A 24,450-nucleotide genomic window follows, 5' to 3' on the forward strand; every position below is an offset into this window, starting at 1 on the left:
TTTTCATTGGAATTGTGGGAAAAACAAATTTTCATCTATCAAAATTTTGAAGTGATCAAAATCTCAAAATTGAAAATTCTAAACCACTTGTATTAGTTTACTCAAAAACCGAAAAAGAGAAAATTGTCGTAAATACTATTTTGTATTTCCCAATTAGTTATAATCAAACATTATTTTAAAACTCTCACTTGCTAAAGTTTTTACTATTTTACTTTCATCATTTTTTTTATTCCTTGCTTCAGAGTTTGCTCTCAAGCTAAACAAATTTTTTTTTACTATTTTATATTCATCATTTTTTTATTACTTGCTACCGTATTTACTCTTCAGGTAAAATAATTTACATCTCCAACGCATACTATTATAATTCAATTATAATAAACTATAAGTATAATAACAACTTTTTGTCCCAATGTTTCCTAATTTTTTTCCAAACTTCTCATTTGAGTGCCAAATTTATTTTAATTACTGAAATTTAACAAATAAATATATTTTTTTTATTTCAATTCTTAAATATTTAAATTTTATATTTTTGTTTATAAAGATTCAAGTCCATATCAAGTTTATTTTGTAGTGTGCTAAGTTAGGATTGACAACAAAATAGCAAAAACATAAACACCAAAATTATTATGTTTAGCAATTTAAGGGGAAAAAAACATTTAAAAAAGTTTAGATAAAATGAAGAAACTGCATACTAATATGTTAAAAACTAATGGATTTTTTTTTTTTTTTTTTTTTGCAAATATATATATATTTTTAAATGTAAAAAAACTAAAGCAAAATGGAACTAAAACGCTACAAAATCTTTAGGAGGTTCACAATTTAACCATTGACTATAAACAGACGAGAGTAAAGTTTTTCTTGATGTGGATAGGTTTACACTAATTTTAAAAGGTATTTTTTTAATTAAAATATCATTTTATTTCATATACTTTAATATTAATTCTATTCTAATATTTGTACTTTAAATGATCCAATTTAGATCAAGTAATGAATCTTAAATTTAGTCTTTAAAAAATAACTTTTTACTGAATTTTGTTATATAATCACAATAAATTTCATTTAAAAGACCATGTAAATAACTTTTAAAATTTTATAATGGAATATACTGATGGTTTTTTTTTTTTTTGAAAAAAATCCAACAAATAAACTAAACGCATAGATCAACCTGAAAATTTATTGAAAGCACAAAGACTAAAATTAGATAATAGAAAGAACGCATACTAAAATAAAACAAAACTAAAAATATAAAGATGAGAATTATATTTTAATTTTTTCTTAGTTCAATAGGTGAGAGTGGAGATTTGATCCTTGTATTTCTTAATCGATAATGTAACCTTGATTAATTAAATTCAGCTTAGGTGGTTTAAAACATGGCTGTTAAAAAATTGTTTAACTGTCTCTTTATCTTATACTTTACATTAGAAGACTACAATATTTTAATATGTAATAGTAGAACTGAATTGGTTAAAATCAGCAAATATGGTCTTCTATTATTGTTGTTGTTGGGAGATAGAGATTTAATAATGGAAATGAGAAAAGAAAAAGGGGAAATGGCGTTGACATTTTAGTCTATTTTCTTGGATTTTATAAAATAAATGAAACAAATATCTTTGACTTCATAAATTCGTTGGAAAAAGCTGTATTGGTTGAAAAACTATCATGGATGTTGAAACTTTGAATTTAGTAATATTTTAGGTAAAAATATATTTTTGTTTTGAGATTTTGAATCTATTATATTTTAAAATGTTACGCATTTAGTTTTTTGAGTTTTGAGTTTGGTTTCAATTTAGTTCTAAAATTTTTAAATGTTACAATTTTATTATTGACATTTGAGTTTTGCTTCAATTTGATTAATATGTTTCAAGATTTATAATTTTAACTTCGATTTTTCCATGAAATACTCAAGTTTCAGGTATTTTATGTCAACAAATTAAAAACCTTAAATGTATTATAATTAATTAAATTTCACTAATTTTTATCACATTTAAGATTAAATTTAAATTTCAGCATAATTATTTTTAATTAATTAATGGAGATTAACATCAACGATTGAAAGTGAGTATTTAATGAAAAATTAAGGTAAAAATTGTAAAATCTTGAAAATCGGGACTAATTGAAATAAAACTCAAATCTCAAAGATAAAAATGTAACATTTTGAAATTTAGGGATAAAATTAAAATAAAACTCAAAACATAAAGACTAATTGTGTAACATTTTGAAATCTAAAACTAAATAAAAACTTGAACGAAAACTTATAGACAAAAAAGAATTATTCTCAATATTTTAGTTATATGAAAAATATAAATTAGGCCTATTTTCATTTTTTACGTGTGGAGATTGAATCATAGACCAGGAATATAATAGATTAGGTCTAATTTTATAAATTATAATATACCAAAGTAGACTATTACATTTGTATAATCCCGACCAAGTGACAATAGTAAAAAAAAAAAAATATTAAAAAACAATTATAATAATAAAGAAAAAAAACCTAGTTACAAATAAGTAGGATAGGGTTCTAAAACTATAGTATAGGCCCCACAATATTAAACAATTTCATAATGTGGTCTAAAACCATATTTATATAGTTCACAATTTTATTACAACCACTTCTCTATTTTGAGAGTGAAGTTATTTTGTATGATTTTGTTACTACTGATTTATTTTTTTTTCTCTTTTGTAGAGTAATTATGGTTCCATTTTAATAATTTAGAAAATTCGAGGGTCCTAACTCTTCTAATTAAAAATGCATAGGTATAATAATTAAAGAATATAACATGGAGATAAAGTTTCCTCCATTTTTTTAATCTACGACAAATCTATACTTTATATTAAAAGGGACAATAGGAGAGAATCGTTAACTTTCCTCTTTGTCTTTCAATTTTTTAAAAATATCTACTTTATCTTCAAATCTTTTTCATTTAAAACCTCTATGACAAGATACGTTATTTATGAAATGACAGGGTTAGGGGTGTTAAAAAAACCTGACCCGAAAAAATCAATCAACCCAACCCAACCCGTGAGGTTTGAATTGAGTTATCAACTCATCTGGGTTGGGTTAAGTTCAAATAAATAAAAAATTTATGGGTTGGGTTGGTTCATAGGTTCATCTAATATAACCCAAACCAACCCGAATTTATTATTAACTTTAAAATATGTTTTTTTATTACTTATAACACAATTATTTATAAATATATTGATTTTAATTTTATTTAATTTCAATATTTTTTTGAATAATTTATTCTTCAACAACTCTCAAAATTAGTTTCTTTGCACTTTAGAAAGAAAAATTTCACTGTATAAATTGAAATTGAGTTGTTAATCTTAATTCAATATATGGAAATAATTAAATTAGATTTTTACATATCTACGTTTTGTTTTTTTAGAACAAATTTTTAAATAAATGATTAGATTAACCCGAATCAACCCAATCCAACCCAAATATTTCATAGTTGGGTTGGGTTACATTAAGCTTTTTTTAGAACAAAATTTTAAATAAATGATCCGATTAACCCGAACCAACTCAACCAAAATATTTTATAGTTAGGTTGGATTGAGTTCATTTTTTAATAATAGGTTGGGTTAAAAAATTTTACAATCCGAACAATTGGTTTGGGTCTAAAAAATCTTTCAACTCAACCCGACTCAACCCATAAACACCCCTACAAATAAATATGTAGATATTCGTAACTTCAAGGTTAAGTAGAAATTCTCTTTAATATCCCACTCACTAAAAAAAAATCTTAATTGATTTGAGGAGTTTATTTACTGGTTCATTGATTTTAATAACTCATTTATTTTTGTTTGTTTGGTTATTTTGCTTGAAGATGAAAAAAGAGTGTAGGGAGAGAAAGATGTAGGAATGAAACAAATAAAGATCAAATAGTCTTGAAAAAGATGATCATTTCACATGTGATCCCATATAATTTGTTTTACTCGGTTTTTTTTTTCTATTTTTAATTCAATTGATGTGTATATAAATATTTGATTTTTCATAGATTTCATGATATCTATCATATTTATTTTATCTGAAGTAAATATAACAACTCACCTAAATAAAATTCATTTGATGTCATATAATGAATACATAACTTTTACCAATTTGTTTTCTCCATTTTTATTATTTAAAATTTGGTTTATTTCTATGCATGGTATCTAAATATAAAAACTCATTCCCATACCACCTAATTTTTAAAATTTTATTTTTAGTGTGAATTGTTGATTTATTTGTAGTCCATGCGAAATAGATTGGACCATACACATTTTTATATATATATATAAATTAAAAAAACATATATTGAAAGATGCTTGAAAGAGGAAAAGAATCGTTAAGATCTTCTGGATTTAGTTTCTACCTATTTATCTTTTCTTATATTATTTACTAATATATGCCCTAAAAAATTTCAGCCCCTCACTTTTACTAATAACCATTAATTAGGCCAATTATCTACTAAAAATTGGTTGAAGATTTTTTTTTAATTAAATAGTTTCAGAAGTTTGTAGGATTAGATGTTAGACAAAAAAAAAAAAAAAAAATGATTACCATATCCCAACATTTGTATTATTATAACTTGATTTTATTTTTCAGTTCTTCATTTTTTTTCTTTTTTTAAAGTATTAAATGGCTGAAGTATATAATTGAAAGGGTAGTTTAAGATTAAATATTAGCTACAGTTATATAAAATATTATTTTACTTTTTTCAACCGGATGAAAACCTCTGCTAAAAGAAAAAACAAAGTTAAATATAAAGTGAAAATTTAAAAAGATTGACATATAATCTTTTGATCAATCAAATTGTGTAAAAGATGTCACCATTTTATCGTTTTTAATATGAGTTATTTTAAAATATATAGTTTAATTTAGGTATTAAGGTTGTTCTAAAAACATAATATGATTATATATTAATTTAGGTATGTGTAAAAACAAACTTAAACATTTAAAAATATAAAAACCAAAAGCGCAATAATGGGGCAAGTAATTCGAATAAGAAAAAAAAAACACAACATTTTAATTTTAATAATTTACATTTTTTTATATATATAAGTCAACTTACTAGCTTGTTTATATGTTCTTAATGTAATTATTTTAAACGTTACCAACCACGTGCAAAAGCATGTGTTATGAAACTAGTGGTTCTAAATAAGAAGATATAAAAATACTTTAAAGTTTATCAATTTGAACCTCAAATTAATTAAACAATAAATTTTCGTAAATGTATCAATTTACACTTTCTACGACGTTTCATTATTTGACGTTTCATTATTTGAAAAAATCTTATGCGAAATTTATAATTGTATCAATTAACATGTAGACTTTTTTTTAAGTGAATTGATTTAGACTCTTAAGGATTGTATTCATGTTTTTTTCATCGTTTTCAATATTTTACTTAGCTTATTTTCAAACATTCTCATTTTGATAAAGATTTTCTATTCATTTTCAAGAATGTGGGTTTTCTCTTTTCCCTTCTCCATTTGTTTTTCATCTTTTATATAATTTTATATTGAATAGTTAATTACATAATTAATTAATATTAATTTAACAAAAATAATATAAATATAAATTTTAATAAATTAATAATAATCTATTAAAATACTTACTTAACTTATTTTTACAATTACAATTTATTAAATGAATGTAATTATTTTTTTAATAAATAAATAATTAATTAAATAACAATATCTTAAATATATTTATTTAGTAAATTAGGATTAACTCAATTTAGTTAGTACAAAATTTTATATTCAACAATAATAATTTATTACATTTTTTATAATCAAGCAATTATTTATTGAAATTAATTTTAATTTGATATTTCCAATTAAACATATAAAACTTTTTTAGTATTATTATTATCCTATCATATTTTTATCTCATTTTTCACTTTTTATATGACAATTTTTTTGGTATTATTTAATTAAACTTTTTATATGACAAGTTTATTTTTTTTTTTATTTAATTAAACTTAAAATTACTAACATTGAATTTAAGATTAAGAATTATATTATCATTAATACGATATTCATTTAATATACTAACTAGCTAATTTTAATTATAAATTACTCAATTTTTAAATATTTATAATTAAAATTATCACAATTTTTAATTAATTAACTTTTATCAATATATTGAATAATATTTATTTTTAACTACTTAATCTATTACAATTATATAAGATTGTCATACTTAATTTTACAAATTAAATACAAACACAATTTTTTTTCATAAATTTAAATTTTCCATGTACAAACAAACACGGTCATCTTTGATTTTCAAATATTTTATTCTCATTGCATCTATAAAACCTTAAATTAAATGACTCATTAGAGAAAATTTCTTTTGAAAATTGTTCATGTATTTACCATAATCATCAAATTTGTAAAACCAATGATTAAAGTTTACACGTGTTTGAGAATTAATTAATAATTTTTAAATAATCATAATAAATTGTCTAAATTGATGGACTTATAAAAATTTATGAAATCCATTAACTAGTACATTTCTCAAAGTTTGAGGATATATTTTTTAATATATATATATATATATAAAAGAAAATACGGGGATGAAGATAGAATGGGAGAGTGGAGCAAAATTCTCATTACTTATGTGGATGAATCAAAATTAACAATAAATTTCAATTTGCTCAATTCAAAAGGATGAACTTTCAGGGCTAATTAACGACAAAGAGTAAGTCAGAAATCTTCCGATTTTCCCTTCGGGAATGTCTCTGAGAAAAGAAAAAACGAACGAACGAACATTTAGCATTTGGGCAGATCGGAAGGCGGCGGCGGAAGCTTCTGATTGGGGCGTTTTCCGTCCTGTACAATCCAGGCCATTTTCAATCCCCAGCTGGTATGAACTTCCAAGTGGCAGTGCATAAACCAAGCCCCTGGATTATCAGCGACGAACCGGATCGCCACCCAGCCGCCGGACGGGACCCCGATGGTGTTCCTCTCCGCCGGATCAGCGAGGTTGAATCTGGCCGGGTCTTTGTTCGGGTCGAAATTTCCGATGCCTTGACCCACCACGAAGAAATTGAAGCCGTGCAGGTGGAGAGGGTGGCTCTCTGCCGTCACGATGCTCGTGTCCTGCATTACCAATTCCACGGCGGTGTTGTACGGTAGCACCGCCACCTTTGTTCCGCTACTGACCATCAAGTTCTTCGGCGGCGTGCCTGCACCAGCCACCAAGTAAGATATTTTATTTTAGGTAAAAATAGCTATGCAATTTACAAAACTGTCCAAGAGATACTAATTAAGTGTTAAATCAATAAGTTCAATTATAAATTTGATTTGTGTTTAGTTGGTCTGTCGTTTTTAAAATTATAAATCTAGTCTTTAAATTCCGTAGTTCGAACTTGGAATTTATTTGATAATAATTTTATTTTAAAAATGTACGTTGGTTTCTTCTCAATTTTTTAATTATGGTTTTTATTTTTGTTAAAAGGAATATAATGGAATCAAATTTAAAAATTATTTTTTATTTTTAAATTTTAATTTGACTTTTAAAAATATTAAGGAGAATTGAAAAAGAAGATATAAAAATGTATTGATTCAAGTGATAAATTGATTACAAGCTTGATTTTCAAGAAGGCAAAACTAAAGATTAAAATGATTATTAAATTGAGTCTTAGATATATATATATTTTTTTAGAGTTAAATGACTTTAAAATCTAGAAATTAAATTTGTAATTTAACCAAATCAATACATTTCTAATAATGCTAAATTTCAATAGAATTTAATGGATTCCTAAATTTTAACAGATAGATTATATCGCGTACCTGTGTAGTTGAATTTGATCGGCGGATTGGCCGGAAAATCAGTGGTGTAAACGCCGTTAGATTTGTTAAAAAAATGTGCTTGTAGAAGAGCTGTGTTTGGCTGAACGAACGTGACATTATTAATCGACGCCGACAGCCTCGTATTATTCGGGCCTTGACAGGATCGGTTCCTCCAGCACGGCAGCAACCCCAAACCCACCGTGAAAAAGAATCTCCGATCAACCCTCGTCGGTAATTTGGCCGGAAATTTCGAATTCGCCAAACTCCGAATCTTCGCATTAAATTTGATCGAAAAACTCGTGTCGTTGAACCGGGGAAGGACCGGTTTGAGAAGAGGGAGCTTGTTGTTGCTCTTCAGCAGAGATTTTGTGGGTTCGTATTGGAGGAGGCCGGTGACGGTGGTGTTGTCGAAGGCGGCGGGTGCGGTGGCGTAGGGGCGGGCGGCGATGAGGAATGTGGCATTGGGAGCATTGGATTTGGTGTGGAGTAGTACGTTCATGGTCTGTCCTGGAGAGATCAAAACGGTGTCGGTTTTGAAGGGCTTGACGTAAACGGCATCGGCTTCGACAACGGTGAGGGTGTGGTTGGCGATGCTGAAGAAAAGCTCGTCGTTGAGTGCGGCATTGATCAATCGGACTAAATAGGATTTGGCTGGTTTTACCTTGAGCTTGAAGGTATCTGCAATCCACCACATTTCAATTTTGCAAATTAAAACCATCCCCTTTGCTTCGGGAAAAATGGATTACCATATAGTTCTCTTTATTTATTTAATTATTTATTTTTTTTTTTTAAAAAAATTAAGTTTATCAACAATTAAAAATAATTTTAAAAAAATGAAAAATAAAATCCACGTCATAATTATTTTAAAATTGGGAAAGTAATAGAAAAAGAGAAGTTAAGCATGAATGTGAAGTACCTTGAGCAGAGCAATTATACGAAGGACCAGGGAGGCCATTAAAGGTAAAAGCATCAGAAATATTCGGAGCACCACCATTTTGCATGGCTTGGTTTATGACAGCCTCTGTATCAGCCTTCCACCACTCCCCTGCATAATCAAATCTCTTCCAACTTTTAACTTACCCAATAAACAAAAGTCCTTCAAATTTTCAAACAGATTTTCTTACCAAATATGATGTGAACTTCTTTAAAAGGCTGAGGAAAAGGGTAAGGCTGATGGGCTTTTGGGAGAATGATTATTGGACCATACACTGTTGATCTTAGCCATGAGATATGAGCATGCCAAAACAATGTCCCTCTCTGCCCTTTCACCGTGAAGTTATACACATAGCTCTGCCCTGTTTGGATTGGACATTGCGTCACGTACGCTGGCCCATCCGCCCATCCGCTCCGTAGCTGCCGCACTCCGTGCCTTTGTTAACAATACAAAATTACTACAGGTACCACAATCTATTAGCTTAAACTATTTGGGACTCGGTATGATCGTACCAATGTAGGGATATATTGTTTTGGACGTGATTGACGACTTTGATTATGAGGCGGTCGCCTTCCCTAGCGATGATTCTCGGCCCTGGAAACTGCCCGTTAACGGTTACGATGGTCTTTGTTTGGCAGAGCCTTGTTACATTCTGCAATTGTATCTGCAACAAATTTTGACAAATGATCACAAGAATTATAGTTGTGTAATGTTTTTGGGAATGTCAAAGGGTGAAGAATGAAGCTCACTTGAAACTTGTAGTGCCTGGTGATTCCTGCATTGGCTATGTATGGAAGTAAACAGAGAAGAATATTAACAAAGAAGGCAAAGAAAAAGATGGCTTTTTGAGAGATAAAGGCCATTTTTTTTCCTTCTCGATTCTGACTTAGAGTTGTGTTTGGGGATGAAAAGAATGACATAAAATGAGATGTTTTTATAGGGAGGAAATCAATTGGTGGGTTTGGTTTGGTTAATTAGGTGAATTTAACAACATATTTGTTATCTTGTGTGTTTTATGAGTTTCTCAACATCAACTTGTAGTTGCTGCTAGAGTTTTGTTTTAGAGTGAAATTGAAGTCTTTGTTTAAACTAAACCCATTTTACATTTACTTTAAGACATTACTTGTTTTAATCAGCTACTTGATGTCCATATGGAAAAAAAAGGTAAAACAAATATTTTCATCCTAAGATATCCGTCATTCTAAAATCAATAGTTTTGATCATTCTCCATTTCATTCCTTTTTTTTTTTTGGCAAAAAAACAACAAGAAACTTACTTCATGTATTAATTTTAGGACTCATTAAAATATATATAAGAAATAAAAATGATAGAAGTATTGAAGAATTTCAATTCTTAGAGTAGAAAAAAGAATGTTAGGGAAGTTTTGTGATATAAGCATAATGAATAAAAATAGAGGTTTGAGGGAAGGGGAAATAGGGGTATGAGGCAGAAAGGCTTCAACCTCCAATTGGTGGCACTTTCTAATCAAAAGCTAAGAAGGAATAGAATGTTCCACCCACCTGTTGACCAGCAACCCTGCTTAGTTTCAATTTTTTTTTTTTTTTTTTTTTTTTTTTTTTTTTTTTTTAAAATTAATTTTATTATTATTGTTATTATTATTATTATCCTTTTTTTCCCCTTTAGTTGAAGAAGTTTTATTTTTTAAGCTATTTTGTAACTTAAAATATCACGTAAGTAATTATATGGATATGGTACCACTAATAATTGTACGACCTAGAATTTCTGACTTTAAAGAATAATATTTGTTGGAAGAAAAATTTCGATCAATCACAAATTGTCATGTCATTTCTCAAATTAACGAAAAAATTATTAATCATCAAATTTAGAACTAATTATAAGTTATCCTAAATTAAAATTAAATTGATTGGATTCTAATAATGTCATGTATTTTTGTCACAATCATTGTGGATTAATGAACAAGATGGTTTGGTCTAATTGGATCAAGATATTTGGGCTCAGATCAACCCAAGCCCAAACCCATTGTATAGTCTCCCAAAACTCTATAAATAGAGAATGTCACCCTTCATTTGCGAATTCAAGGTAAGAATTCATCGTTTAGACATTGTCGTTCCTATTCATCTAGAGAAATCAAAAGTCATATAGTCAACAAGATTTAGAAATTAGAGAATCTAAAGAATTTCTAGAAATCAAAAGATTTAAGATTCAAAAGATTCCAAGATTATAATACTTGAACAAATTTATCGTCTTTTCACAGCCTACAAGTTGAAGATTCAATCCCCCAAACTCAAGAAAAAACTTACAAACCAACTCACACATATCAACAAGCTAAAGACTTATTCAAGTTGATCAACAAGTCAGAGGTCAATCCAAGTCAATTAACAAGCAAAGTCGATCCAAGCTGATTAACAAGTTAGAAAATGATCCAATCCGATCAACAAAAGCCACTGGCCATCAAAACTAATCAACAAGCAAGAAGTCAACCAAAGTTGATCGACAAGCTAGAGGTTGATTAAAATTGATCAACAAATCGATGATTAATCCACATCAATCAACAAGTTAGAGGCCGATCCAAACTAATCAACAAGTCCAAAGACCACTTTTTCAAGAAGATCACCGAGCCCAAATGTCGATCATCCAAGTAGGTCAATAAGTCCATGGACCGAATTTTAAAAGATTAAAATTTATGCATTTGATGGAAAGAATCAAGAGTATAAAATTAGAGACAGTAAGACTTATATTACAAATCAATAAAATCGAGTTACTTTTTATAAATTAAATTTTTTTAATGTAAATGTTTATTTTAATCATTGTTGAGCTAAGTTGATCACTTTATATCTGATCATGTTATATTTGTGACATAATGGTCTTTAATATATTTAAAAAGTTTAGGAATATAAACAGCATGATTTCTAGTAAGAATGACAAAAATGAAAGGATAATTTAAATTTAACAGCATTATTAACATTCTTAAGTTAAAATAGACATTGAGGTGACAATTTTTTCATGGAAAACGACTTATAGGAAATCATTAAGATAATACAGAAACGTTCTTAATTCAATCAAGGGTTAGAGGATGTGAAATTTATTGCTTGATTCATTTTGGGGATGAGGAGAGTTTATTCCTACATGGTTTTTATTGACAATTTTTTAAATCATTTTTAAATTGTGTTATTTTTAAATATAAAAAATGAATCAAAATATTTACAAAATACAGCAAAATTTTAGAAATATCAATGATAGACATTGATAGACACTGATAAAGTCTATCAGTGTCGGTGTCTATCAACGTCTATCCTTGATATTTCTAAAATTTTGTTATATATTGTAAATATTTTTAATAGTTTTACCATTTGAAATAATTTATTTTTTAAAATTTTAATTATTAATTTTATATTATTTATCAATAAAGAAACACACCCACGGATATATTAAAAAGAAAATTTTTTATAAATAAAAAAATCCTAAAAATATTTACACTTTATAGCAAAAAGTCCAAAAGTGCTTCGTACTTTTGGAACTTTTTACTATAAAGTGTAAATATTTCTCAAATATTTTTTTAATATTTAAAAAGGCCCCGATTAAAAATCACCTTCACATCATGAAATTTAAATGAAAATATTTCTTTAAATTTAAGACGGTGGACATGAAAATTAAAATCCCAAATGTATTTCGAATCTTATCTTGTCTTATTGTGTCGTCCCTAGTCGAATAATATTCCAATTTGATTCACTCAATTTATTAAAAAAAAAAAAAAGAAGAAGAAAAAGTCATAACATGAACAAATTAGGCTTGTATGCATCATAAATTCATGTTCATATTTTCAATTACTTCAATAAATTGCCTAACTTTTCAACATGTTTATATATAGAACGTCAAAATCTCCACTCTAATCTCCAGATTTTTTAGGTAACTTTGTTGACTTTGCAATATCTGCATTAAATGTTGTAATATTTGCTCGCTGGTGTCACATTTCCAATATCGTCTCAAAAAAATATCATAGATAATTAATATTTTACTTTCTTTATATTAATATATATATTTATTACATTAAAAGCTCATGAATATTTAAAATGTACAGCTAGGGAAGGAAGAAAAAAAAATAAAAGAAAACTGTTCTTACACGTGGCGCCATCGCAGCTCACTCAAACTCACTTCACCTGTCGGATCAAACTCGCTTTTTCTCTTATATAATATCGCAGATGGTAGGGGACCCAATATACGGAGAGTATTAAAAGATGAAGGACCACCATAATAGCATGGACCTACGACTACACACGAAAACCCGTAAGATTTTAATCAATATCACGTGCTAAGTTACCCCGATAGTTAAAACGCTTCCATCAAATGGGCCCGGTTCATTTACAGGCCCATACCCAATTTCTGACCCGCTAAATCGCACCGAATCTCCGCCAACCCGATTCGGGATTTTTTCAGATCGAATTCCATCCACACGTTTTGTTGATGAAGATGTCCAATCACAAACGCTTCCACCCCCAACAGATCCGAATTCCCGAATGTAAAACAGTGAATCGAATCGTTTCCTCTTCTTTCTCCGGGCACCCGGTACAGAATCCGGTCACCGGTAACCGTCATTTCGGCGCCGCGAAACACCAGCGTCACTGACGGTAGTGGCGGGAGCCGGGTTTGATTTATTGGAACCCGGTAGCAAAGATCCATAGCCCCTTGGAAAACGAAATTCGGATCCTCGAGAACCCGAATCGAACCGGCGGTTTGGTTCACGAACTCGTCTCGAAGCGCGGCATAAGCCGGTCCGAGAAGGAATGTGAACTGGGTGCCCGAGTCAACCATTGTCTGACCCGCTCCGGTGTGGTCTGGTTCGAAAACGGATTCCGGTATCGGAAGTAACTTGTGGGAAACTTTGATTCCTTCAAGCTGAACCGTGTAAGCCACCCGATCGAAATATGGTAATGGGGTCGACATTTCGATCAGCGGAGTGTAATTCAACGGAGCCAACCATGAAAAATTAGCATCTCCGAGTAATAACAAACCGGAAAAATCATATTCCGATATGCAATAGGAAAATTTGGGGAAACCCATTTGAGATACAAAAGAGAGAGATCCACGATTCATACCCATTAATCCAGTGTTTTTAGAGTCCTCTTCATTGTTGGAGCTGAAAATTGAATCCATACAACCGAAGACTACATTTGGAATTCCGGAATTGCCGATGTAAAAAGTATCGGTGGCGAGATTTCCTTCTGAAGAAGAGGCATCGGCGTAAGACAGAGTGGCGTGACAGAACTGATTGGAATCACAAGAGGGCCGAATCGGAAAATCTCGAGTTTGATCGGTGCAGGTGGAGGAGGAACAAGGGATCGGAGTGTACGACGATGACCGAACCGGGTTAAATGTCGAAGATGAAGAAGAAGAATTTTGTGATCTGTTGCAGTGGAGCCATGAGAGTTCACTGCCGGTGTCGATGACCATGGTGACATTTTGCGGCGGCGTTCCGACTGTCAGTGAGACGGTGAGGCTGATGTTATGGCGGAAAGGAAGCTTGTCGGGAGATCTCCGGACTGATTCCGGCGGAATCACTTGGGTTTTGAGAGGAAGAACAAGTGCTGGGTTTAGTGAGGAACAGAGTTTGGAATTCTGAAAGACACAAAACAGAGTACAGAAGAAGAAAATGAAACAATATTTGAGAAATTTGTTGCTTGAGGAATTGAAAGCGAAGCAATAATCTCTCATTTTCTTTTTCTTTCCTGGAAAATTGGAATTGGTAGACAGTTGGGGCAGTTGGAAGATACAGAGTGAAGAAATCTGAGCAAGTTCGTTGGCTCTGTTTTGGTTTATGCGAACAGAGTGTTCTGAAATCTTTGCAATCCTTAGAGAAACTTCTCCTTCCCAGTTCCCAGAGCCAAGATCCAACAATATAAATCCCAATAATTTAAAACCCCAATAAATTCCAAAAAAGAAAAAAAGAGAATAAAGAAATCCACACTGAGATCTCCAGAGAGTGTTCGCTATTCGGTGCAGGAGCCACAATGTTTAAGGAAGACAAGACAAGCGAATTTTGTACTGTCCCATGTATATTGGGCTAGATTTTATTATTATTATTTTTTCTTCTCTATATTTTCCAGGTCAAATACAGGTATTTTTTAAAAGGGATTGTGACATATATAGATATTAGACCTAAAAATGGTAGGTAGATTGGGCTATATTTATAATTTTTTTTTTTAAATTATGTTATACACTTAGTTATTATTTCTCAAAATATTATCAATTGTAATTACCCTTTTTAAAAATCTTATTTTGATGAAGAGAATTACACGAAAATTAATATTTTGTTTAACTAATCATTTAGATTAATTAATATGTAATTAATATTTTATAATTAATTAGTTAATTATCTAATTTGACGGTAAGACTCTAAATAGTCAATTTAAGATGGTAATATTAAGCTTTCATAATATCATTTTGAATACATAATGTTTGGTTCTCAATCTTCTCTGGTCTGAAGAGACAATTTTCTTTTTTTCTTTTTTTTTTTTTATTTGACTATGAATTTAGCCTAATAAATTTTCTTCTATACATAAAATCAAAAGTTACCCTTTTAAAAAAAATACTTTTATTCTTTCCAACATCGGTATATTTCTCCAACGTTCTATCAATATTTCAAAACTACTTATGGATTTAGAAATAATTTAAAATTATAAAAAAAAAAATTGAGACTATATTTGATGTGGTGGTAACCTGAAATGGATGGTTTCTACTTTAGTTTTCAAAAGGTTTATAACAAAAAAATAGATAATTACAAATTAAAAAAAAGTACACAAGGATTTTATTCTATAATTTAACCAAAATTAAATCATTAAGTACATGTTTATAATAAAGGCAAAAGGTTAATTGAGTTATGTCAAAATAAACATACCTCAACTGACATAGTGCTTGTACCATCAACTTTGAAGTTAGAGGTTCAATCCCCTCACGTATTTAATTTAATACTTTTGAAAAAAAAAACAAAAGATAATTGAGTTATTAAGTATAACAAAGGCAAAAAGGTTATATAAGGAGGCAATAAATTACTCGTACAATGAAAATTGCCTACCCTATTTGGGGAAATAATTGAGAGACGACACCTAGGTGCTTTACTTCATTGAATAATTAAAAAATAATAATTATGGTGTAACAGAGCATCACATTATTATTATTTTTTACCCCTATTATTTTAGGAAAGGAAGTAATATTAACTGAATTTATAAATCAGTTTTTATTATATATATATATATATGTTTACGTGTAGTGAAAATAACACTTGGAGAAGAAGCGATGTGAAAGGGCAGAGAGATGAATTAATATTTAGACAAAATTAGTAAATCGGTCACTGAACCCAGACAAGGAAAAGAGTCAAACGATGCTGATGTTGACACGTGGATTTAATTAAAAAAATAATGCCACGTTAATGTCATGCCAGCTCAGCAAATGCATTAAATTAATAATTGAAAGCATTTAAAAAAATAATTATAGTTTTTGAAGTTTTCATCAATACGCGGTTTTCCTATAAATCTATGTATTGTATAAATGTGTCTGCAACTTGTTTGAAGTATAAAACAAGCAGCCTTGCCTCCCCCACTAATGGAACTTTTTTTAAACATTCATTAAATTTTATTTAATAACTTTATATATTTTTTCAAATAAATTTATAAATTAGTATGGAAGGTTTATATTTGATATCAATATTATTTCGATGGTGAAAAAAGGAATGGAATCGCTTGTTATTGGAGCAAAAAATAGAATTTCAAAAAGGAATTGTTTCTCCTTTTAGAAAAACAATACAAAATGAAAATGGGTTCTTTCATTGAGAGAGATATTTGAAATTCCTATGCTAATAAATATTATTCTGTCAAGAAATTAACAAAAGTTTATTCTATGAAAATATTAAAATTGAGATTTTTTTTTATAAAAAAATTAGATATCGAAGTAAAGTAAAATAAAATTAAAGAAAAAGAAAAATTGTGAGGGTGGTGTATTGAATGTGAGGGGATAAGATGCATTTAATGGCGTCTCCATGTACAAACAAAACACGGGTTTTTTTTTTTTTTTTTAATTTAAATTAATTAATTATTATTATTATCATTTTCCCTGTCTCGGTTATATATTGAATTGTGGTCCATTCATTTGAGTTCATATGAAAATCTTTTCAATTTATTTTTATTATATTGTATTTAACTTTTATGGTGGGTGAACGTGCTTTAAATTTTTAAGATTCAACATAAAAGTAGTAAATATAAAAGTTAGTTTCAAAATTGAAAAAATGACCCTTTTATTCCTAAGTTATGAGTTTACTTTTCATTCGTTTATAAATTTTGAAATGTAACGTCTTAATTTGTGAGTTTTGATTTTTTTTTAAAGTACTATTTTCATCTTTGTATTTAGTAGTTTATTCAAAATACTATTTAAAGTACATAAAGTTTGGACATGTGAAAGTATGAAGACTAAAATTAAACAACATAATAATAATTAAAACTACATTTTTACTCTTGAGTTTTGAGTTTAATTTTTTTATTGGTCATAAGTTTTGGTATTTTATACTTTTACCTTCGAATTTTTATTAATGCTTGCATTAGTATTGGACATTATTTTTAGTTAATTGATTTTAAATAACTAAATGTGAACGTATTTAATATATAATAATGATGAAAAAATAGTGAAAACTAATTTAATTACATTAGCTTCTACGACTGAAAGTGGGTATTTTGTGAAAAATAGAAGCTAAACATATAATCTTAAACTCAAAACTTAAGGGTAAAAATATTACTTTTTGAGTTTTGAAGCCCATAGACCACATGGAAACTAGATTCAAAATAAAAATTTTTAAAAAATCCTTAAAAGTATGATATACGTAACTTATTATTATTTAAAAAGTCTATTTATACTATCTAAGTATTGGGGTTTGTATCACTTAAAATCTTAAAGTAATAAGTGTATCAAATAGATAATAAGAGTTTTGCTCATCTGGCACCTATATGTACTAAAAACCAAAGGTCCATGCTCCATGGTTCAAACCCCACCACCAAATTTATACTAAAAAAATTGTATCAAATAAAACTCTAAATTTTTATAAGCAAATCAATTTAAATCTTCTTTTAATATTTTGCTTTTAAATCGTCAATCTTTTTGTTAGAATGAATATAGTTCAACACTACTTTATGTGAGGTTGGAGATTTAAATCTTTGTACCTCACTTATTTTATTCAAAAAGGGATAAAAAAAAAAAACGTAACTTGACACGTCTTCAAATTTTTGTACCCTACTTGTCGTATAAATTTTTAAAAAATATCAATACATATTGGACATGTGTATGAGACGTATTTAGATGTCGTCATTTACATAATAATAGTAATAGAAAAAACTATATTTTAATCAAACAGACAGTAATTACTTTTTTATATTATCATCTTTTCCCTATTTTCTCTATTTATCAAGAATGAGATTAAGTGAAAATAGTTATATATCATTATTTGAATGAACTAAATTGATTTTAGGAAAAATATCAATTACATACATTCAAATTTTGGGAGCGGTATAAATTTAAATCCGAACTTTTATAAGTATAACGATTTACTCTATCATTCAAACTTAGTTCGAAAAATATCGTGCGAAACATATAATTGTTTCAATTATACTTCTAATTTTATTTAAGTGAAATCAATTTAAATCTTTTATTAAGATTGTATTTGAAAATCATCTATACATTCAATCTCATATGTATATGGACTCTTTCAAATATCAGATTAATTAAACTCAAATCTTGTTGAGATGCAGAAACAGGCGTGCATATTTTATACTCAAATTTTCTCTATTTCACTTCATTTAAAACAATAAGCACATAATTTCTAAACATCATAAACTTAACTTCTAACGAGTGTCATCATTGATACCTTGGGATACTCGATTGGACTTATTCGAATGAATAAGCCGAATGCTTGATATGGTAGATGACTAGCTGAGTACCTTTGGTCAATTTGCAACTTAGTGGACCATTTTCTTTAAGCTAGATCGTTGAATGAGATTATTTTTCTTATCCTTTTAAATTCTAATGCGATTATAAATTGGGTACAGAAAATTTCATCAAATTTAAATTTTTTAATACAAATAACTCCTATATTCGCTGTCCTTATTTGAAATGTGGGAATTGTGAAAAGCATGGTAGCAAGGGTATTAGAGATTATTTATATGTCAATGATATAGATGAAAGTTATAAAATTTGGTTTTGGCATGGGGAAGAAGTTCTTAACTCATCCTTTTATGGAGGATCTTATAAATTTGACACCAACATGTATGAACAGACTGATGTTGTAAGTGTAAAAGAAATTGTTGAAGTTGCTCACGAGGAAAATTAAGAGATTTGAATGGTTATGCAGTCTACTTATGAGTATAAATATTTATAGGTACTTGCATTCATCATTTGTTGATTCAAAGGAAAGTTCACAATATGTTTTTGTAGATCTACCTCCTCATTTCTTTTGGACATAACTCTCAAGAAGTTAAAACTCGAAACCTGTGTAGTAGGTTAATGGTCTAAAAAACAAACTAAATAGTTCTTGCTCCTTTTAATCCTTACGTTTTTTTAATCAATTTTAATGTAGTAGTCAAACAAACTTGCATTAGCAATAAAAATAATTATTATAGTTTATTAATCAGTGGTTATTGGATACTACTTGCTCTAAATGTATATGATGATACTATGTACTACCTAGACTCAATGAGGACAACATAACAGGTGGATATTAGATACATAACTAACACATAAGTTAACCTTTTTCATTCATAGTTTTTGTTTTTTAAAGTATATTTATTTTAGAATTAGTGGTTATTTCTTGGCAAATAGGGCAATTGCGATCTTTCAATCTTAAAAGAATATTAAAAAGAGTTGGAAGCGAACCTTATCGAGAACAGTAAAGGCAAGTATAAATATTACTACTTATGAAGGAACCTGTAAAGGCCCTGAGCGAAAACGTGGGTCAGTTCCAATTTCAATTTTACATAGAATGAAAATTACAGATCATGAATTTTGCAATAACATAAAATTTACAACATGCTACCAAAATTAAACAGAAAGGGAATTAGGGTTTCAAGTAAGCTTACCCTTAAAGAACCGTTTTTCTTCATGAATCCTTTTCTCCGGTCACGATCTACCACAAACAAAAAGACCTCCAATAATGAGGACACCACCACAATAGAACCTCCTGAATTCTCTATTGGGATGAGAATTACTAAGGAGTTTTGTGGGCTCTTAGATTTTTGGAAAGGGAGAGATTGAAAGGATATAAGAGTTTTCTTGAGAGGTTTTCCAGAGTCTCACACACAGAGATTGAATCTCATGTATACTCTATGAAGAAGAAGAAACCACCCAATTACACACCCAACATCCATGTAGAAGGTTGAAAGATATTAGGGGGAGAGAGATCCATTTTAAATTCAAAATTTAAAATAAAATAAAATAAAACTAATTTCAATTTATTTAATATATATAATTATACATTAACTAACTTAATATATAATATATACTTACTATATGTTATATCCAATATAACATATAACCTATAGTTTATATTATATCAAATACAATATAATCCATAGTTTTTATTTCTTTCATTAATACATGGTATTTAATATAAATTTCATTTATATTAAATTTAGCTATATGAAACCAATTCACATAATTAATATTTGAATCATATTTAAATATTTATTTTCTCTCAGATAAACTTTACATATTGCTTTAAGCTAAGCACACTTAACTTTGGAATTTTTATGATTGAGCCACCGAAAAGAAAGATGCACCTTATTGGTATAGGTAGTAACTTTCAATTCTTTTAGGCCTTTTTTAGCCATACTTTCATGTCCTCAGGATCCCTCTCATTTGGATATGATATCGGTTTATTCATGTACCCCTCCAGAACTCGGGTCATTACAATAATAATTATATCATATATAATTAAGTAAAATTAATTCTCTCAATTAATTTAAACAATTCAATTTAATCCAAAATTGATTCTCATTAAATCTCTATTGAGCTATAGATGGAGCCCCATGGACGTGTAGATTAAAACTCCATTGGTACTTGAATAGTTAATTAAACCTCTTTAATTAAATTATTCAACATTCATTAGTTATTGGGCACTCCACTAAATACCAACTATTCGCACAACTATATTTTTGTGTCCATTGGATATAACCAGTCAACAGTGCGATGATCATTCACAAATTGCTCGTAAGTACAACTAGACCAAAATTATCATTTTGCCCCTGTAGTTACATCGAACTGCTTAAGTACCATTAATCCCTCTAATGAACAATAAGACATAGTCCAACTATGACTAAACCCCTTTTTGGCCTGTAGGAACCCGATTAAAGGTCCTTGAGCGGAAGCAGATCGTCCCAATTTCTAAAATTTCTAGAATACAATTTTTTTTCCAAAAGAATAATAAAATCATGCATTTATAACATAATTACAACATGCTTGAAAATACAGTAAAAAAAAAATTAGGGTTTGAAACCCTTACCTTTGAAAACCATTCTCTGGATAAGAATTCAGAAAGTATGGGCTCTGACTAGTGTGTGTGTCACCTATAGTATAACTTATAGTTTAATTCTCTAAAAAAACGGTATTTAATATAAATCTCATATATATTAAATTTAATTTCTCTCAAATAAACTTTGTATTATAATGTATAAAATATATTATAGTAATCATATCATATATAATGAGATTAAATCACATATAATTAATTCCCTCAATAAATTTAAACAATTTAAATTAATCCAAAAATTGATTCTCATTTATTCCGTTGAGCTACAGCGGGGACTTCGTGAACTTGTAGCTTGAAACTCCAATGATACATGAATAATTAATAAAACTCCTTTAATTAAATTATTCATCATCCTATGGTCATTCTGGTGAAATATAAGTCTCTATTATGTACGATGTTATATAATGAGACTAAACATTTCGTGGTCCGATCTTATATAAACTCTTTTGTATAGAATACCCTCGCTCATATGTCTTTACATGAATGATCAAGATCAGATCATTTGTAGCACTTTACAACAATTGTAACATTTACAAAGTGGACCATACTCGTAGTGTCACCATGGATAAGGTAACCTTATCCATCTACTACAGACCATTTAGGTTATCAGTTAAACATGATTCACCTGTATGTCTCTATATATATGTTTAAGCTACTAGATAACCTTGGATCTTAGTTTATTGATTTGTGGTTAATGCAACAAAATTGAAATAAAACATCATGTATTTTATTAAATAAATAAGATGTTTTTACATTACAATTACAAATTCCCTACGAGATTTAGGGTATCAATCCCAATATGGCCAAGAGAGGGTGTGACACCACATTGTTCAAGTCTGTAATCAGCCCTTAAGAGAGCAATTTATCTACTTACCCCGACGTCGGGGAATGAGTGAATTTCATCTTGTGTAACTGTGTTCTCAGCTCCCTAATCAGACAAATCCCCAAAATGGTAGGCTTATTGAGTCGGTGATCTGGCCACTTTTACCCATACAAATCAAAGGACCGCCTTCATATGCAGGAGTTCACAACTCACTTAAGATTCAGGTCATGTCACTTATGCTCATCCCGGTGAAATGTAAAACTCTATTATGAACGGCGTTATATAATGAGACTAGTCATTTCATGGTCTGGTCTTATACAAACTCCTTTGTATAAAACACCCCTGCTCACATGTCTTCACATGAATGATCAGGATCAGATCATTTGTAACACTTTACAACAATTGTAACACCTACAAAGCGGGTCATATTCGTAATACCACAAGGATAAGGTATCCAACCTTATCCATATACAACAGACCATTTAGGTTTCACTTAAACATGATCTACCTGTATGTCTCTACAAACACGTTTAAGTTATAGATGATAATCTGGATGTTAGTTTATTGGCTTGTGGGTTTAATGCTACTAAATATCAAATAAAACATCTCATATTTTATTAAATAAATAAAATATTCATACAATACAATTACAAACTACATAACCCTATGAGATTTAGGGCATCAACCTTAACAACTTATTCATTATATTATGTAGACATCTAGTGCGTAAGGTTTACTTTATTATTATTTATTGGTTTTTTTTACTGAAGTGTCATCTACAAGTTGGGAGCATTGAATGTGGATACTACGTCATGAGGTACATGAGGGATATTGTGACCAAAAGAAGCATTGTTATTCAGATTTGATATGTTATCAAACTATTTCGACATTTCAAATAGCGTAAGAAAAAGTAGAATTCATTTTAATATTTGGCTTTTATATTTATAGATTTATACAAGGAACTTGTACTCACAAATTGAGTTAGACAAGGTACGAGTTGTGTTGGCTGAATTTTTGAGTCGTTGTATGTGATAGTAGGTGCTCGCACAATTTGGTCATTTTGAAGAAAAGTGTTTGTTCTGGCTGAATTTCCTAATTTGCTTCACACATTGATATAGGTGTAATATTTTTTCTGGAATTGTTCATATGTAGAGGGTGGTTAATTGTAGTTTTGGAAAGGTAGTTAATTGTTCATGTGTTCATATGGAGATGATGATTGCAAAGGTGGTTTTGATAGTTGTTGGCGGGAGAATGATATAGTTTTATTATTATAGGGTGGATGATAGTTTTGATAGAAGTTTTGGAAATGTAATTTTTGAAATTGTTCATATCGGGCTAACTATTAGAATTATGTTCCTTATGTTCTTATGAAAATGTTCATATGGCTTTGTCCATATTCTTCTAGTTAACTTAGAAAATCATTCATGGAGTTGTAAAGTTTTATAATGACAATGTTGAAGAATGTTATCTTTTGTCAAAGATATTGGAAAAATTTTGGTTCATAAGATTGAAAATGTGTTTGATTGTTTATTCAGTTTGATGAATATTTGTCATAATATATACATTATATGTAATTGCTGGATCAAAATACTAGAACAATTTATCGACAAATATCCATATTAAAATTTTTTAAAAAAATCACAAACATACTTAACTAGTTAAACGTGTCAAGATATAAATATATTTGGCAAGTGGAAATATAGATGTCCAATTTTTCCACGGGGGCGGGGGTGGGGATTCTCCGATTAGGCGGGGAATGGGGGAAAAAGATTCCCCGTGAGTTAGACGAATATGTTTTACATATTTATTTAGTATAGTTATCTAATGTCATGTTATTATTATTATTATATAAATATTACATTTACATTTCAAATTTTATTATTTAATGGGAAATATAATGAATATGTTTAAATTTAGATTATATATGTGAATAATTTGATTTATATTTATTTATTTCTACTTTAAAAAATTAATTAGTTTTTTTAGGCCAAAATTTGAGTAATTTATTTTAAATACAAATTGTCATATAAAACTAACCATTATAAACAATTTAGTGATAAAGATAATTATTTAATTAAAATTTGTTCATTTAAATTAATTGACCTAAAAAAAAAAGGAAAAAAATTCCCCGCGGGGAACCCGATCCTCGCGAATTTCCTATGGGGAATTCCCGCCTCGATCCCCGTGGAGAATTTCACAAGGATGGGGAATGAAATGGGGAGCGGGGACGGGGATGAGAATGACATCCCGACCCCGCCACGCCCCGTGGACATCTCTAAGTGGAAACTCTTAAGAAGTTTTGCACTTGACATTTTATTCGTGTTAAAAACACCTATATTCTTGACATTTTTGAAGGATCAAGTAAAGTATATCTTG

At 29.1% G+C, this 24,450-nt stretch overlaps 2 protein-coding genes across 2 annotated transcripts; both read right to left on the reverse strand.

Annotated features, from left to right (window-relative positions):
* Positions 1–6,567: 6,567 nt before the first annotated feature.
* Positions 6,568–9,613, reverse strand: LOC120091381 (laccase-17-like). Its single transcript, XM_039049382.2, has 6 exons — positions 9,463–9,613; positions 9,226–9,377; positions 8,904–9,148; positions 8,696–8,824; positions 7,780–8,457; positions 6,568–7,172 (listed from the first exon to the last, which is right to left on the reverse strand). Exons 1-6 carry the CDS (start codon positions 9,574–9,576, stop codon positions 6,757–6,759), a joined length of 1,734 nt encoding a protein of 577 aa, XP_038905310.2. The 5' UTR covers positions 9,577–9,613; the 3' UTR covers positions 6,568–6,756.
* A 3,079-nt stretch (positions 9,614–12,692) lies between these two features.
* PCS1 (Eukaryotic aspartyl protease family protein) lies at positions 12,693–14,765 on the reverse strand. Its single transcript, XM_039049489.2, has one exon. It carries the CDS (start codon positions 14,402–14,404, stop codon positions 13,055–13,057), a length of 1,350 nt encoding a protein of 449 aa, XP_038905417.1. The 5' UTR covers positions 14,405–14,765; the 3' UTR covers positions 12,693–13,054.
* Between the last annotated feature and the right edge of the window lie 9,685 nt (positions 14,766–24,450).

Source organism: Benincasa hispida, chromosome 11 (assembly GCF_027475165.1).
Source record: "Benincasa hispida cultivar pf3 chromosome 11, pf3_genome.v1.1, whole genome shotgun sequence".
NCBI lineage: Eukaryota > Viridiplantae > Streptophyta > Magnoliopsida > Cucurbitales > Cucurbitaceae > Benincasa > Benincasa hispida.